Source organism: Perca flavescens, chromosome 4, assembly GCF_004354835.1.
Source record: "Perca flavescens isolate YP-PL-M2 chromosome 4, PFLA_1.0, whole genome shotgun sequence".
Lineage (NCBI taxonomy): Eukaryota > Metazoa > Chordata > Actinopteri > Perciformes > Percidae > Perca > Perca flavescens.
The window spans coordinates 20376003-20392307 of NC_041334.1; the positions used below are offsets into that span (position 1 = coordinate 20376003).

The following is a 16305-nucleotide window of genomic DNA, read 5'->3' on the forward strand; positions in this document are numbered from 1 at the left end:
GTCCAAGGAGACTGACTGACTGACTGACTGACTGACTGTGTGTGTGTGTGTGTGTGTGTGTGTGTGTGTGTGTGTGTGTGTGTGTATGTGTGTGTACTTTGTAGGGAGAGAGTGGCACTGAGGACTGCCTGTGGGCGCTGGAAACCCTCTTCAGTGTTCTGTTCTCCATGTGCAGGCTGATGGTGAGTCATACTGTTTCTCTGTTTGAGTGTGTGTGAGACCGAGAGAGAAAAGAGATTGTATGGGGGACATTTCTTGTGGTGAGGTTTTGCTTTTGTGTATGCAAGACACAAAGAAATAATGCTGGTACGGAAGGTGTGTGTGTGTGTGTGTGTGTGTGTGTGTGTGTGTGTGTGTGTGTGTGTGTGTGTGTGTGTGTGTGTGTGTGTGTGTGTGTGTGTGTGTGTGTGTGTGTGTGTGTGTGTGTGTGTGTGTGTGTGTGTGTGTGTGTGTGTGTGTGTGTGTGTGTGTGTGTGTGTGTGTGCGTGTGTGTGCGTGTGTTTGCGTGTGTTTGCGTGTGTTTGCGTGTGTTTGCGTGTGTTTGCGTGTGTGTTTGCGTGTGTGTGTGTTTGCATGGCTATGAATTATGCATGAGCAGTAGGAGTTTTTATTTATAACACATTGAAGATGTTTGCATGTGAGGCGAGATGCACACTAAGAGCCAGTTAGCCTAACCCCGATCAATACAGATCAGCTGTGAGCTACACAAATTAATTAGCCATAGTAGAAATGGAAGAGAATTACATTAGAAGTAGCACAATTCTTTTTGAACTTTTGCACCATTTGAGGGGAAACAAAACTACAGTAAAAATGTATTTGTTTTTTATGCTGATTTTACAGCTGCTTCTGACTTTTAGACCTTTGTGTCAGAAAATGTAAATTAACTAGATTACAGAGCATATAATAGTCTTCCTTTCTTTCCTTTTCTCTCATGTCTACTTGCTTTCTTCCCCTCAGGCTCCCTTTACACCCTTCATTACAGAGATGATGTACCAGAATCTACGTCACCTCATCGACCCCGCCTCTGTTGAAGAGAAGGACAGCAGCAGCATCCACTATCTCATGCTGCCCCAAGTCAGGTTGGAAAAATCCTTCAATCAAGTTAAAATTCTACAGACATCGACTGCTTCATGCCACTTACACTAAAGACGAAAATAGGAAAAAGTGCCCTCAGAGTTGTTGCTATCGATATTGGCTAAAAGTAGCTGTGAGATGGTCAACGTGTCACCTGTTTTCCCCCAGCCGCTCTGCACACCTTTTTAAATATTCTGGCTGAAAGGAGCAAGGCAGAAATCGAGGATGTACTGTATGTACTCTTTAAACAAGAGTTTCCCACGGTGTTGAGAGGCCTGCTGCCTCGCCTGAAATCCAGGTCGCCTATGCTAACTTGAGAAGAAATTATTACACTTTTATGAAATGTATGACGCTTTAGGGAAAACGAGCAGAGTCGCTTCACTCAGTATAAATGCTACATATTCTAGAAATAAAAATTTATCACGGAACGCCATGCATCAGGATCTGTCTGATTCAGCTCACAAGGTGACATTGATTGATCATCCCATCGTACTTTTGCTTTGCAGTAATTATTTAGAGCAGCACTTTACAGTAATAATAAAAATCTACATACGCACAATGCACATCAAATGTCGGGAAAACGGAGAACCTTTCGAGGTCACTTGGTTTCAAAACTGCTGCTCTTCCCACACAGTCACCCTGCAGCTCACACAGCAAACCCCCTTGTGTTCTCACAGGATATCCACTGCTGAACCAGAGCCTAATCAGTTTCAGCCAGAGTGCCTGGCCTTACTTTACCCCAATCATATCACACTCTGAACTCCTCGGAGTAGAAGCTTTTGAAGCTTGAGAGTCCACAGTAGTTTCTAGATAACAGTATGGCTTCACAGCAGCTGTTCCTTTTGTGTATTAACCATTTATCCTCTTAATTCTGAAGAGACACCACCCCTCTGATTGAATTTTCCATTTTAATAGTTAATAATATATGTGTTATTTCTTGAGATTGATTGATTGGTTCCATAGACAAAGATTTACGGTTGATTTGTTTCTGACCAGATTTTCTGTTCATGCTTCAAATGTAAGGCTTTTTGTTTCTGGGTGATAAAAGTTAATCACTGATGATAGATTAAGAGAAGAGTTTGTGCACTTTTAGCAGAGAAATACCCACACAAAAAATGTCAGCACTGCATAAGGATATTGCTCATAACATATGATCATTTCATTACCTTCACTTCAACTACTTAAGTAAAATGTGTGCCTTGGTGGCTGATCAGTTTTGTAATGCCTGGGAGGAATTTCTAATTGCCCAAACTTAATTGCATCATCTTTAACTACAAAGAAGTTCTGACATGATTAAATATCCATTTGATTTAGCGTAAGGAGAAAAAGTTTGTGTAATGGTTCATATAATCTCCCCTGTCACTCTGGCAGCACTCAGTGCTGCTGCTTTATTAGCCGCTTGTCCTACCGCCTGTCGAATGGGAGTACTTCACCCCCCCCTCCCAAAGGTCATACACCAATCAGGCGGTAGGAAGAGCTGCTCCTCAATCAGCTCATTAAATGATTGGCTGTCCCTGGAGTCCTCTCCACTCTGATTTTACTCCACTGTTGTGTGCACACATGGAGAAGCAGACTGCTCGAATGAACAAGCATTGTGCACACACACAGAGTCTGTGTTCCTGCAGACAGTTAGGGCTAATATCGCAATTATGTGTGATTATCAGTGGTACTTTATTAGTGGATGCTCCTAAGTTAAACTCTGGCACTGGTGGTTTTGAACTCAGTATGTATTTAGATGTGTGGTACTTGTCCTTGTCACCCTCTATTATTCATTTTCCTCAATAGAATAGCAATTTGAATTTCTAAACCAACGATTAACCAGAATGACGATTGCTGGCTGTGAGTTATGGCAGAAATGCACCTTTGTCCTCTTAAGTGTGCCATGCAATTGTACAGTATTTTACAGCATACAGAATGATTCTTGTAAGAAGGTGGGTTGTTTTGAAAGATGTTCCTCTCATCCCCCTAAATTCACTTTATAAGAAGGCAGCTTGTTCAGTTGGCACCCATTGGAATTTCAAAAGTCTCACATGGAATAGAGTTTCGGATGATAAAAAAAAAAAAAATTCTCTCCTGTATGACCCAAACTGCAGAGTTATGTTTGTATGTGGTTGCAGTTATTGAAACTCTCATACCATGGCATTGTGACTGAGGATCAATAGATTTAGTTTTTTCAGGGTCAATACTGATTATTATTAATGCAGTAAAAACGGAAACCTTGGTGTCAAAATTTTGAATAACACAGAATCCAACACAAAGCTTACTTTAGATGCCTTTACGCATATGTTAAATAAATACTGCAAAAGATCAATTTTACTGCACTTTTCGACCTTTTCTTGAGTACCTCCATATAGAGGGAGCATGCGTGTATGAACTTTCTTTGATCGTAAAGCCCAATGTTGCTGTACAATTTCGTGGTGTATCAGTCAAGTGAATGAACTACACTGCAGACTGGATTCTCTACTGACAGTGACTGCTGACTCATATAAGCGGGTCAAACGCAGGTTGAATGCGCATTGGCAGGTCCGTGCTGCTGCGATTGGTGTATGACGTGTGATGCTACTTATGATGTGGTGATTCTTGGATTTTCTTCATTCGTGTTTCTGTTTTTCAGGGAGAGGGTAATTGACAAGCGCATTGAGAGTGCTGTCTCTCAGATGCAGTCTGTGATTGAGCTGGGCCGAGTGATCCGAGACAGGAAGACCCTTCCCGTTAAGGTGACTCATCAATTTTACTCAATAAAGTGTAAGAGGTACAGTGGAATAAAACTCAAGGAAACATACTATATATCGGCGTGATATTGGATAATTGCAGATGTAGCAAGGTCAGCCGATTTAGTAACAAGAAATTGCAGCACAGACAGTTTGTCCACCAAAAAGCACTGACACTGGCTGGAGCTATTGACCCACTGTAATGTTGGTGTGTGTTTCAGTACCCATTAAAGGAGGTGGTAGTTATTCACCAGGACCCAGAGGCTCTGAAAGACATTCAGTCCCTGCAGAAATACATCCTGGAAGTAAGTAAACCAAAAGTGCTCATTGGTTGTAGTGTATGGTAATCTGTCTTGAAGTCGGTTTGGTGAATTGTCATTTTACCAGTGCTCTGCTTCAAGACGAGAGGTGCATCTTCTTCTCATCTTTCCTTTTAAGTGTTTTTATTTTTGTCGGTTTTCTCTGCTTTGATCAGTGCAAATAAATGTCTAAGTTAAAGAAAAACATGCTCTAGAACCTTGTTTACACTCTAAAACAGTTTTTTTGACTTGATAGATGGGATGTACAACAGAGGAAGCGCATCTTCACATGCCGTTTATTTTATTTTTTTTAAATCCTCAGCTGTAATTAAAATGTCTGTACTCTGTTCATTTAAAAAGGTGGTGGAGCAGAAGCCTTTTGATATACTCCCATTTGCCACACATGCAAACTCTTCATCAAATATAGATTTCTCCAGCACACGGAAACATTATAATAATGTAAATGTTTTTGTGTACTTCATAATCACATTAATATGCATCATTACACAGGCAGCTTTTTTAGCTCTCGTTTCACATACAGTACAGGCCAAAAGTTTGGACACACCTTCGGATTCAATGTGTTTCTTTATTTTCATGACTATTTACATTGTAGATTCTCACTGAAGGCATCAAAACTATGAATGATCACATATGGAATTATATACTTAACAAAAAAGTGTGAAATAACTGAAAACATGTCTTATATTTTAGATTATTCAAAGTAGCCACCCTTTGCTTTTTTGACAGTGCTGCAAACCCTTGGTGTTCTCTCAATGAGCTTCATGAGGTAGTCACCTGAAATGGTTTTCACTTTACAGGTGTGCTTTGTCAAGGTTAATTAGTGGAATTTCTTCCCTTATTAATAAAAAAAGCAAAGGGAGGCTACTTTGAAGAATCTAAAATATAAGACATGTTTTCAATTATTTCACACTTTTTTGTTAAGTACATAATTCCACATATGTTCATTCATAGTTTTGATGCCTTCAGTGAGAATCTCCAATATAAATAGTCATGAAAATAAAAAAGAAACGCATTGAATGAGAAAGTGTGTCCAAACTTTTGGCCTGTACTGTATAGAGCCGGCAACATTACTGGGTTGTTGCCTTTTGTTTGTTTAACTTTCCAGGTAACGTGCTGTGTGTTTTACTATATGAAAACAAAATCATATAGTCAAGGACTGGATGTTTCCAATGTTAAGTGTCATTTTTGTCAAGTACCATCATCAGTGTATGGTTATGCAATGGAGAGTGCAAATAAATTACAAAAGTTTGTCTGGCCTATTCAGGTGCTGTCCAAGAAACTGGAAAAATGACTGCTCAAGACAGTAGACAGACTAATTGTCATAGCCTTTTAGTGCAGGAAGCCATTAAACTGACATTATCCCTTTGTCTTTGGGTTTGATTTTCCACCAACAAAACTCAAGAAGTCAGTGCTGTTCTACAGCTGATTCCGATAACTCCGCTAAGCTCTTAAGTAAGACTGCTTCAACCTTTCAGATGCTGTTGCTACTTTTGTTCCCACTATCCATGTGAAGTTTTACTAGGTCCCAAACTGAGGTACTGATGTGTCTTAGATGGAAAATTGATTCCTTCTTGTTTTACATATGCTACTGACCAGGGAAATTGACACGACATATAGAGATTAAGAATTACGTGGAGGAAGGCTTCTGGTGCACCCTCCTGTTGTGTCCCACAAGCTTAATCTTAGTTTGAGCCACTTCTTCTCTTTCATTTTTGGCAGGGAAAACATTTAACCTTGCAGGTTTATTTGATCAGAATTTAGATAATTTTAGGTCCTGCAGCCCAGGGAAGAACCTTCAATCTCTCTTACTAATGATGTAGTTTCAGTTGAGCTGAGCGTTTAAAAGCGTATTATTCTATAATTATAATTATTTAACTAGTACATTTATTTTACCACTACTTGAATGTGCACGGATCGGGCACTGACTGGTTGATTTCATGGCTGACTTGCTCGCTGAGTGAATTACATTTTTTGATTGTCTCTTTCAGCACGTCTGGAGCAATTACAGTTTTTAATTTGACTCCTACAGGATGACAAAGCATTTAGCTGAACTTGAGACCCCTCAGAATTGCTTTTTATATGTATAGAGAAGCAGATACCATCAACATTAAAGGTCCCATGGCATGAAAATTTCACTTTATGAGGTTTAACATTATTTAACATTAATATGAGTTCCCCTACCCTGCCTATGGTCCCCCAGGTGCTAGAAATGGTGATAGGTGTAAACCGAGCCCTGGGTATCCTGCTCTACCTTTGAGAAAATCAAAAGCTCGGATGGGCCGATCTGGATTCTTCCCTTTATGTCGTCATAAGGGCAAAGGTTACTTCCCCTTTCTGTGCTTTGCCTGCTGCCCACAGCTGCCCAGAGAATTTGGCCCGCCCATGAGGAAATAGAGCTACAACCGTGGCCGCAAGCTTGTCAAGCCCACACCCCCACCCTCCACCTTGCCCCGCCTCTCTCCTCCTCAATAGCATTTAAAGCTACAGACACAGAAATGGCACGTCCTAAGGAAAGCTCATTGTGGGACTGGCTCTAGTGGCTGTAATTCTGCACCAAATCTGAATTTCGGGAAAGAGACTTCAGATACAGTATTAGGGGACCACTAAGGTCTATATAAAAGCATCGAAAAAGCAGCATGTCATAGGACCTTTAAGACGAGCACTGGCATATTTCATGGGTTTAGTGGCCAGTGCTGAAGTTCTTTCTATTTTTTATTTAGTTTTCTATGCAGCTTTAGTTCACATTTAATGGGCATTTGCAGTTTAATAAATACAGACTAACTGACTTATATATTTTAAGTCTTACATTGCATTTGGTTGGGGTAGACATGTTAGGTGCAGGACGAGCATTGTAAAGGTTAAACTGAACAAATTCAGTCAGATCACTTAACATTCATTATCATAACGTAATTTTATGCATCATTTAATTTCACTTTTGTTAGTTTTGCATTGCACACTAGTTTCATTTTAGTTGATTTGTTTTTATAAACTAATAACCCTGGTGACTGGCACTCATCAGTATACTTGGGATATTAACACAGGAAGCTACAAGACGGCGACTTCTTTTCTAAGACATAGGTTGTCTCTTTATTTCATCCTCCAGGAGCTTAATGTGCGACAGTTGACGATGTCAACAGACAAGGACAAGTACGGCATCCGTCTGAGAGCCGAGCCAGACCACATGGTGCTGGGCAAGAGACTAAAGGGGGCCTTCAAAGCTATCACTGCTTCTATCAAGGAGCTCACCAGCGAACAGCTAGAGGCCTTCCAGAAGACAGGTATTGCTGTGTGTGGCTGTCTGGTTGTGTGTGTGCAAAAAAAATCAGTGTTTTTAAAAATTAAAAAATTGCTGCATATTGTGTTTAAATCATATTTCTTTCACCAAAAACTCTACTATGAATCCTTTCAACGAAGTCGGGTACAGACAGAAGGCTAGTTTATCGTCAGAAAGCGAACCCTAACCCCTCTATAACTATAATCAGAGTTCGAGTACGGATCAAAGCAGCGCAAGGTATCTTGTCTCTCCAATTATAGAAAGACGAGGAGAGGCCCCAGAGTCTCTGGGGAAGGAATCAGTGGAGGTCAGCTGGGCTGTGGGAACTTAACATTTCCAATCACTCAGATGTTTGAAGTCTAGCCGATTGGTAGCAAAGAAGGAGGATGAGCAATGGCAGGAAAGCGATAGTTGTGGTAGAGGGTGGTAAAGAATTATGGAGAAAGGTAACACAGATTAAAATGTGCACAGTGGTACCAAGTAACATTTCACTGACTTGTGATCACAGGCGAGATGCACTGTAATATTTGAATGTACTGTACAAACCCTGCTTTTAAGATGCTGAACTGTGTTTTTGTTTAAAAAGCGGGGAGGGACGGCTTGCCCGGCTCTGTTCCAGGGTAACAAAATCAGGAAGGACGGAAAAGTTGGAATAAAGAAACTAAATAAACATCTGTTAACAGATCAGTCAGTTGGTGGAAGGTACACTACTGTCTGTGAAGCAGTCTCTGAAATAATATATCTATAGAAAGCTACCAGCATACACTCAGTTGAGAGTCCACTTTTAACCTCTTGAGCAATTTCTAGCTTTTCAAAACACCTTTTTAGACTTGAAGGGTGGCAATTTTGCTAGAAACTGATTGTGTTCATGGGCATTGGTTGTATTACTCATTATTCCTTACCTGTACCTTTTGATCCCATTATTTTGACGGAGAAGAAGAAAAGAGGTTAAGAGAGACGGAGGAAAAGAGCAAAGAAGCTGGGAGGGACACAGGAAATCAAAGCATGAAAATCTAGGATTAGAGAGAAACGGAGTGACTGTTTCACCCAGCCTCTGGGTGTGGAGAAGTAAAGAGGAGAGGAGAACACGGTCACGGTTCATAGTCAGAACACAGATGTGAGTAATTGCTGCCACTGGCAAATCAGAGATATAAACCTGACTAGATTGGATTGGCTGTATTATTTAAAAGCTCAGATCTCGTGTGAATGTGGCCAGGAAGACTGCAATGTAAGGAAGCTCAAAAATGCAAACAAACACTGGGCCAGACCCCAGCAAATTCAAAACAAAGCCTCAGCCTGCATGTGAGTTAAGAGAGCACTTTATTCAGCATGACTGGATGTAATTAAAATTATTTCTAGAATCCTTCTCAAGAGACGGAACACCAAAATAAAGGCACATTTCACACAATTAGTCGCAATTTATTCAGATTTAATAAGAAGAATAGTGGGACACTAAATAGTTCATTATCACATTTGCATTAAAGTCTGTTGTCAGTCAGCATTGATTTAAAGGTGCTGTAGGTAGGGTTGTGAAGATCCAGGACTTAGCCAAAAAATGTAAACATCGACAACTTCTCAGTCCCTCCCCCCCTTTCAGGTAAAGCCCAAAACGGTCTCCTAAGACCCTCCCCGCACAAGGGAGAATGAATGCGTGTGCATGAGCAGTGATTGACACACAGTTAGACACCACCCCTGGCCCTGATTGGTGCATCTGAACAGGGAGCAATGGATTTTCGCAAATCTCACTACAGGCTGTAGGTGGTGCCGGAGGAGCTGGATTTTTTTTTTAAATTACCTGCCTAATGTAGTTTTACTGGAACATAGGATCAGTTATATGACAGAAAGTTAATTTTATAAGGCTTACCTACTGCACCTTTAATCATAATGAGCATCAATATAAATTATTTTCATCCTCTCTGAAAATGATCCATTTTCAGTTTACTGGTGCTATTTAAGATTTTCAAAGGAACACATCTGAAAATGAGTGTGTTTAATTATTATATTATCTACTTTTTTTTTTTTTAAGATTATTTTTTTGGGGCTTTTCCCTTTAATTGAAATTGGATAGATATGAAAGGGGGAGAGAGATGGGGAATGACACGCAGCAAAGGGCAGTAGGGCAGACTCGAACCCTGCGCCGCTGCACATGGGGCGAACGCTCTTACTGGGTGAGCTAGAGGCCGCCCCTATATTATCTACTTTAATTATAATTTAAATTTGACCACTTCCACACAGTTCAGACATTTTCTTTATTATGTGTCACTCAACATCCAACTGACTTTGTAGCAGAACATTTTTCATCATTGTTTATGTAAGCTCTACCACATAATTTTGTCCTACGTGATCGTTGCTGAGAATATCCCAATCTAAGAGGAAAATCTTTTAATTAGTATATATTAAATATGGTTTGACTCATTTTGTCCTGGCCCCCTGGTTAGTTTTGTATGGGTTGTATAATGTATAGTTGTTATAAGCTATACGGTCTGATTATGATGAGACACAGTAGGGTTCCATGGTGTGGAGTTCCACATGAACAGCATATATACGTACACTGTTTTTCTATGAACTGATAATGTTATAGCATGCTGCCATATAACAATGTTTATATTTTTAAGTTGAGTACCACAACTGACTAATTCATATTGTTTTGGTTAACTAAGGATCCATCCAGGTGGATGGTCATGAGCTTCATGAGGAGGACCTGAGGCTCATGTACACCTTTGACCAAAGCTCTGGCTCAGCAGCACAGTATGAAGCACACTCTGATGCACAGGTATGCTTGAAATTTAAACTCAGTCATTTTTGCATTAGATACCATTTGCATGCAAATTGAACACCAATCAAAACAAAAGGAGGACAAAAATGTTATTCTTGATTTTGTGGACAAACTGTCCCTGTAAAGGAATAAAGTGTGTAGTGTGTTTGCAAGACAATATTGGGCTCCTCCTAACATGACTGCTTAAGAATAGTTGGGCCTCCACTGTGAAAAGTGGAAGAGCAAAAATAAATGATTTCTCTGCAAAGTTTTTGACATAAGTGTGTGTGTGCCAGTTTCTGTTTAACAGCTTCATTTTGTACAGAAAATGGGAAGAGTCTAACAAGAGTTTAACATGAAATTTCTTCTCTTTAAAGGTGCAATATGTAATATTGTATGTAATACTGGCAGCTAGTGGTTAAAATAGTTACTGCACTACCAATTCAAAATACTGGAGAGTCGTCTCCCCCGTCCCCTCCTGCCCAGACTCGAAGTTCACGGGGGTTGCCAGGCTGAGACCGCAGCATTCACAACAATGTTGCCTGACGCTTTTCTCACATAGCCAGACATTACTCCACAGCACAGCGGAGTAGCTAACGTTAGATGCTAGTCTCACATAGCCAGACATTACTCCACAGCACAGCGGAGTAGCTAACGTTAGATGCTGGCTATATTGACAGTCATAAAAGCCCGTGCTCACGCGGAGCTCTGTAACCAACTGACAGACACACTTTTTCGGCTTATAATTACACTATGAACCGCTAAAAACACAACAACCTCACTGTCCTCTCCACACGCCAGTCAGGCACACTTCCTCGGCTTAGAATTACAATACGAAACGCTAAAAATACCACTACCTTGCCGACGGAACACACTTCATTGGCTTAGAATTACGGCAACAATCGCTAAACACACTGCAAACTCATAGTCCCCTCTTTCTGATTTACAGCCCCCCTCTCGTGGCTTAAAATAACTCACCGTTGTCGGCTCCAGCCGCTGAACTACACGTTGTAAACAGCCATGGGCTGCTTGCCTGGTCCTCCGGGTAACGTTAGCAGTTAGCAGGGTTAACATGGCGGCGTTAGCCAGGACCAGTCGGGATCACTTTACTGGCTATGTCTCAATTGTTTTTGCGAGTAACCAACTCGGGTACTCTAGCTATATAATTCAATGTGAGTACACAAATGTTTAAATGACAAAAAATGCCCATCCCTAGTAGCTGTGATAAATTAGCCTGAAGCTAATGCTTACCTGTTCAGGAGAAAATAAGCCAACTCTGCGTCCTTTTGGGATCTAAGCTGTCTCCATCTTTCAAATACATCTCCAATATTTACCAGGGGGTTGTTACGTCTCTGGTCACGCAACTGTTAGAAACATGCTGTTTTCTTTTTTTTATGTCATGTAGAATCTATCTCCGTTGATCCTGTTCGTTTGTTTGCTGCTTTTATGGCTGTACTACTTTTACAGCTGTAGCGCGCTGGGTTTACGTTTTTACAGGTATATCTGGCAACCCGGCTTGCCTGTCAAACTGGGCCGTTGATAACAACACACAGACCAAAACATAAACATAAATTCCGTCACGGAATGTAAATTTCAAAAAGAAAAAATACTGACATTAGCATTGTTGTCAGAAAAGATAGTATTTCAGTTTAACATGTTTCCTTAATATCTGATGAGGCATTGGTGTCATTTTTGGATTTATTACAATACAAATATTACATATTGGACCTTTAATATGCATTTTTATTTCTAAGTGCCAGTTTTTAAGAGACTATAAAAACAATCTTTTATTAAAGCAATAGTTTGACGTTTTGGAAATACGCATATATGCTTTCTTGCTGAGAGTTAGATGAGAAGATTGATTCCACTCTTATATCTATATTGGAAATGAGAAGCTATCGCTAAAGTTTATTAAATAACACAAAATCTTGTTTATTCTGTACAACAACCGATTAGACCAGATTATTTTCTTGACCCAGAGCATTGACTTTTTAGAAAAGATGGAGGACGCGTCTCCACTTTCTCCCACTGTACAAAAGTGAAGCCAAAATTATCCCATGTACGGACGATGCCATCTTGTAATTTTGGAGAGAGTCTGCGCAGTAGCCCTACCAATCGTGAGTAGGGTTGTAGTGAGGATGGGATGTAGTCCTTGGGCTCAAATGCAGTACTGTCTTCAATCAACTTCAATCTGCTGCTGAATGTTGGATTCTAAAAATTATCTGTGCAGTGGACCATGTCCCATCCACTAACATGAAGGGGGGTGGATTTATGACATATACTGCAGCCAGCCACCAGTGGGCAATTGAGATGTTTTTGCTTCACTTGTACAGTCTATGCATCAACCACTGGCCCGGAGCAGCAACGTTACTGGAGTCTTGTCATCACCACAAAGTTGCCAGCTGACCAGTGGCAACTTCTAGAAGTTACTGCACCCAGCCAAGAAATAGTCCAGTCTAATGCTAGGCTAAGCTAATCACCTGCTGGCTGGAGCATCATATTAACAGGTTTTGCGTGGGTTGTGTGTAACAATGTCTAAAATTTCAAAATCAAAATTTTAGGCCTTTAAAAAGTCTTACATTTGCTGAAGTATTGTATTCTAGGTCTTAAATCATTTTTAACGGGTCTTAAGTTTCCTACGTCCATGTAATGCTACCGCTAATGCTCGTTGAAATGCTCCGGCAGTGTGCTGTGAAGGGTCTCCAGCAAACAAGCCATCAGCCAGTTCTGCCAAGTATCTGGCGGCTCCAGCCCCGGCCCCAGCCCTACCTTTACACTGCCTAGACTAGACCCACACAGCAGCTCCGCAACTCCGTAAACGACCTCCGTATCGCTTTTGGATCAGAGCCAACTTTAAGAGCGGAGGTGCTCTGGGTTCTCCACACGGTGACTAGACACCAGTCCTATAATGCGAATTAGGAAATCTAATTCGCATTGTTTCCGGACTCTGACATCTGACGTTTACTTTCTTTTCTTTTTTTTTACGTTGTGATGTAGGTCTTACATTTCATTCATAGTGGTCTTAAAAAGGTCTTAAAAACTCTAAAATTTGACTTGGTAAAACCTGCAGAAACCCTGTATTTAGAGTACAGACATCATTCTTCTCATCTAACTCTCAGCAAGAAAGAGAATAAACGTATTACCCAAAATGTGAGGCTGCTCCTGGGACCAGGTAGCAGTCGCTTCCTTTTATTTTGAAGAAATATAGATTTTTATCTTAATTTGTCTAGTTGGTTTGATGTTTTAAATGCACATTATTCTCTTAACTATAAAATATTTTCTATCTATTTTTTCTTAAACTTGCTGCGCCCATGCATGTGGATAGTATCTCCCATAACTTGTCATTATTGATAGGTCATTTGTCTACTCTTATTACACAAAGGGTAATGAATAATTTGCAAATTGTAGTCACTTGTTAACACACATGAAAAGGTATAGAAATACACATGAATACTCGCACAGAGTACCCTCTCTCCTTACTGCTACATTACTATACTATAAATTGAGCTGCAAAGTGTAATGTAACCTGATTTAAAAAAACATAAATGCCTCCGCTGCTGGTCCTGCACCAAGCTGCCGTATACTGTAAATGCATTTATTTGTCTTTACTGTGTAAGCTTGATGTATGAAATCATTTCACAGCTAAGTGGAAGCCAGCATGTATGCGTTTCCCACAAGCCCTCTCTAATCAGTGTTCCTCCAACCGTATACACACCAAACGGCTACACCTTAATACCGGTTTACTGAGCTGGCTTTTAATTCTCTCTGCTGCTCTCGCTCACTCGCACTGACTTTCCAACTCCCATCTCTGTTTTTCGGTTCTTTCTCTCTCATATTCTTTTTTCGTTTGCTTTCGTGTACTTTTCTCTGTCACCCTGTCATCTCTTTCCCTCCTTCCCATGGTAAAGTGTTCGGGGCTGGCAGCAGCTTAGCCTTACACAACATGACACTCATTTCACTTTAGTGACTCACAATATTATATATATAATATATAATAATATACAATATTGTCATTATTGGTGCTTGGTTGGTTGGTTATTTTTTGTATTGCTTTTACATTAGTAAGGCAGATTTATCTCATAAATGTTGCTCTCTGGATTTTACCCCGCTTTTTTAACTTTATAGTTTGTAGTGTGGGTCTGAAGGAGTCTGGTTACTCAGTGGCTACAGTAAACTCAAAGGTCTTTATGCCATGTGAAATTCTGTCACTCTCTGCTACTATTCTGTCAAATGCATATTGCAGTAATTGTGGGCTGTACGTGATTAGAGTACAACCAGTCAACATTAAAGTGTTGCAGCCAGGAGCACAGAGTTTGTTGTTACAGTAACAGAAAAATATTTAATTCATACCTTAACTTCATCACTATGGCTAGGAAGTCAACAAGGTTTTTTGTGTTTAGTGTGCCAGCCTAGAATTGGCTAATTTACATACTTAGTTGATTGATAAAAGGATTTTAAAATAATTTCGAAATAAAGTATGGAGTAAAAAATACTTTTCTTTGTCCAAATATTAAAACTTAATGTCCTGATGAAAACATGTATATTTGGGCTCAAATACATACTGAATCATCCTGGTTTGCCCCTACTTATTTGTAGGAACCCTATTGAAATTAGTATTTCATTTAATGATTGCTAGTGATTAATCATCAGGAATCCATAGATTTGGTAATTAAACACTTTATATAAAGGATAACATATATGACGTACGAATATGAGGTTATGAAAATGAAGTAGTGCTGCACAATATCTAAAAAAAATTTATCTTTTGAATGAACGAATGAACTTTTTTTTTTTTTTTTGTGTCAACTTGCGCGATAAACCCATCATGAATGACTGCGATATACTGCACTCAGGGATTTTTGGAGTTTGTTGAAAGAGAGCATCAGTAGAAAACTGCACTTTAAAATGTAACTATCATTGTTTGTATTGGTGCCATTAGTCTTTGGAAACATCAGTTCTGTGATCACTTTTATGATCAGTTCAATATTTAGCTTAAAACCCCTCCTGTTGTCCTCTGGGTCTGTTGTCCTTTAGGTCCTGGTGCTGCTGGATGTCACCCCGGACCAGTCCATGATGGATGAAGGCGTTGCCCGAGAGGTCATCAACCGCATTCAGAAACTACGCAAGAAGGTGGGACAATTATTTCAGGAGCACTACTAGAGTGACACATAACACACTACTAGTGAATTTTACAATCCAGTGTCTAATGAATAGAATACAACATATTAAACCGTTTGCCAACCCGTGTAATCAGGGCTGTGCCAGGGTGAGCATAACATGCCGCTGAGGCAGTTTGAGGAATTGTTCTGGAAGACAAAATACCCTTAAAAATATCCTTACCACACACACACACACACACACCTTCCTCCTCATGTATTTTGCTCAATATAGTAGAGTTAAAAGTTTTAAATGTATCGTTTAAGTGATTCATTAAACAAAAATACTAAATGATCGGTTTACAGCTTCTCAAATGTGCCCACCCATCTCATTATTATTTATTCATTGGAACGTGTGGGAATTTTTTTTTTTGCGAATCAAATAAGTTACATTTTATTTTAAGTTATAAATTGGAATTATAGTATATTTAGTATAAAGCTTCATACCACTTTTCACACTCCATTTGAATTATTATTATGATCATTTATTGATGTATTCAGTTATATTTTTGATTAGATTTTTGTCAGTTTCGGGGTTCCATACTGGCCCATCGGCCGGACAAAAAAGTATTTTGATGATTTGATAATTTGATCGTATTGTGCTCTAGGAAACTTTTCTGTAGACTAAACTTCGAATTGATTTATTGAAATGAAAATAATCGTAAGTTGCAGTCCTACAATGTAGACCAAGCATAGAACATTTGCTGTATTATTTTGTTACATTTCCCCCCCTTTGATCACCCTGTGCTCCCCCCTTCCTCTTTATGTCCCATGCTAATTTTGTCAGGGCAGTTTTGAAATCTTTCCACTGCAGCGTCACAGTTAGAAGTTTCTCCATCATAAGGCAGGCTTAATGGAAGCTTAATTACAGTCTGGCCCCTTTCAGATTCTAATGTTGGAGCTTTGAAGTGGTTTGGGGAGTAAAGACGGATTAGCCAACAGCCCCTTGTTTTCACAAGCAACAAACAGTTTTTTCCGTCCCCCTATAGCAGTGGTGTGCACTGGCTCCCGGCCA

General features: G+C 39.9%; 1 protein-coding gene across 1 annotated transcript in view; it reads left to right on the top strand.

Moving 5' to 3' along the window:
• iars1 (isoleucyl-tRNA synthetase 1) overlaps positions 1 to 16305 on the top strand; it is a 66409-nt gene that overhangs the window by 43325 nt on the left and 6779 nt on the right. Inside the window, exons 22-28 of the mRNA XM_028576050.1 lie at positions 105 to 182; positions 958 to 1079; positions 3689 to 3791; positions 4007 to 4090; positions 7209 to 7383; positions 10040 to 10152; positions 15169 to 15264. Of these exons, the coding sequence (XP_028431851.1) occupies positions 105 to 182; positions 958 to 1079; positions 3689 to 3791; positions 4007 to 4090; positions 7209 to 7383; positions 10040 to 10152; positions 15169 to 15264 (771 nt within the window). The remainder of the gene's footprint in view (positions 1 to 104; positions 183 to 957; positions 1080 to 3688; positions 3792 to 4006; positions 4091 to 7208; positions 7384 to 10039; positions 10153 to 15168; positions 15265 to 16305) is intronic.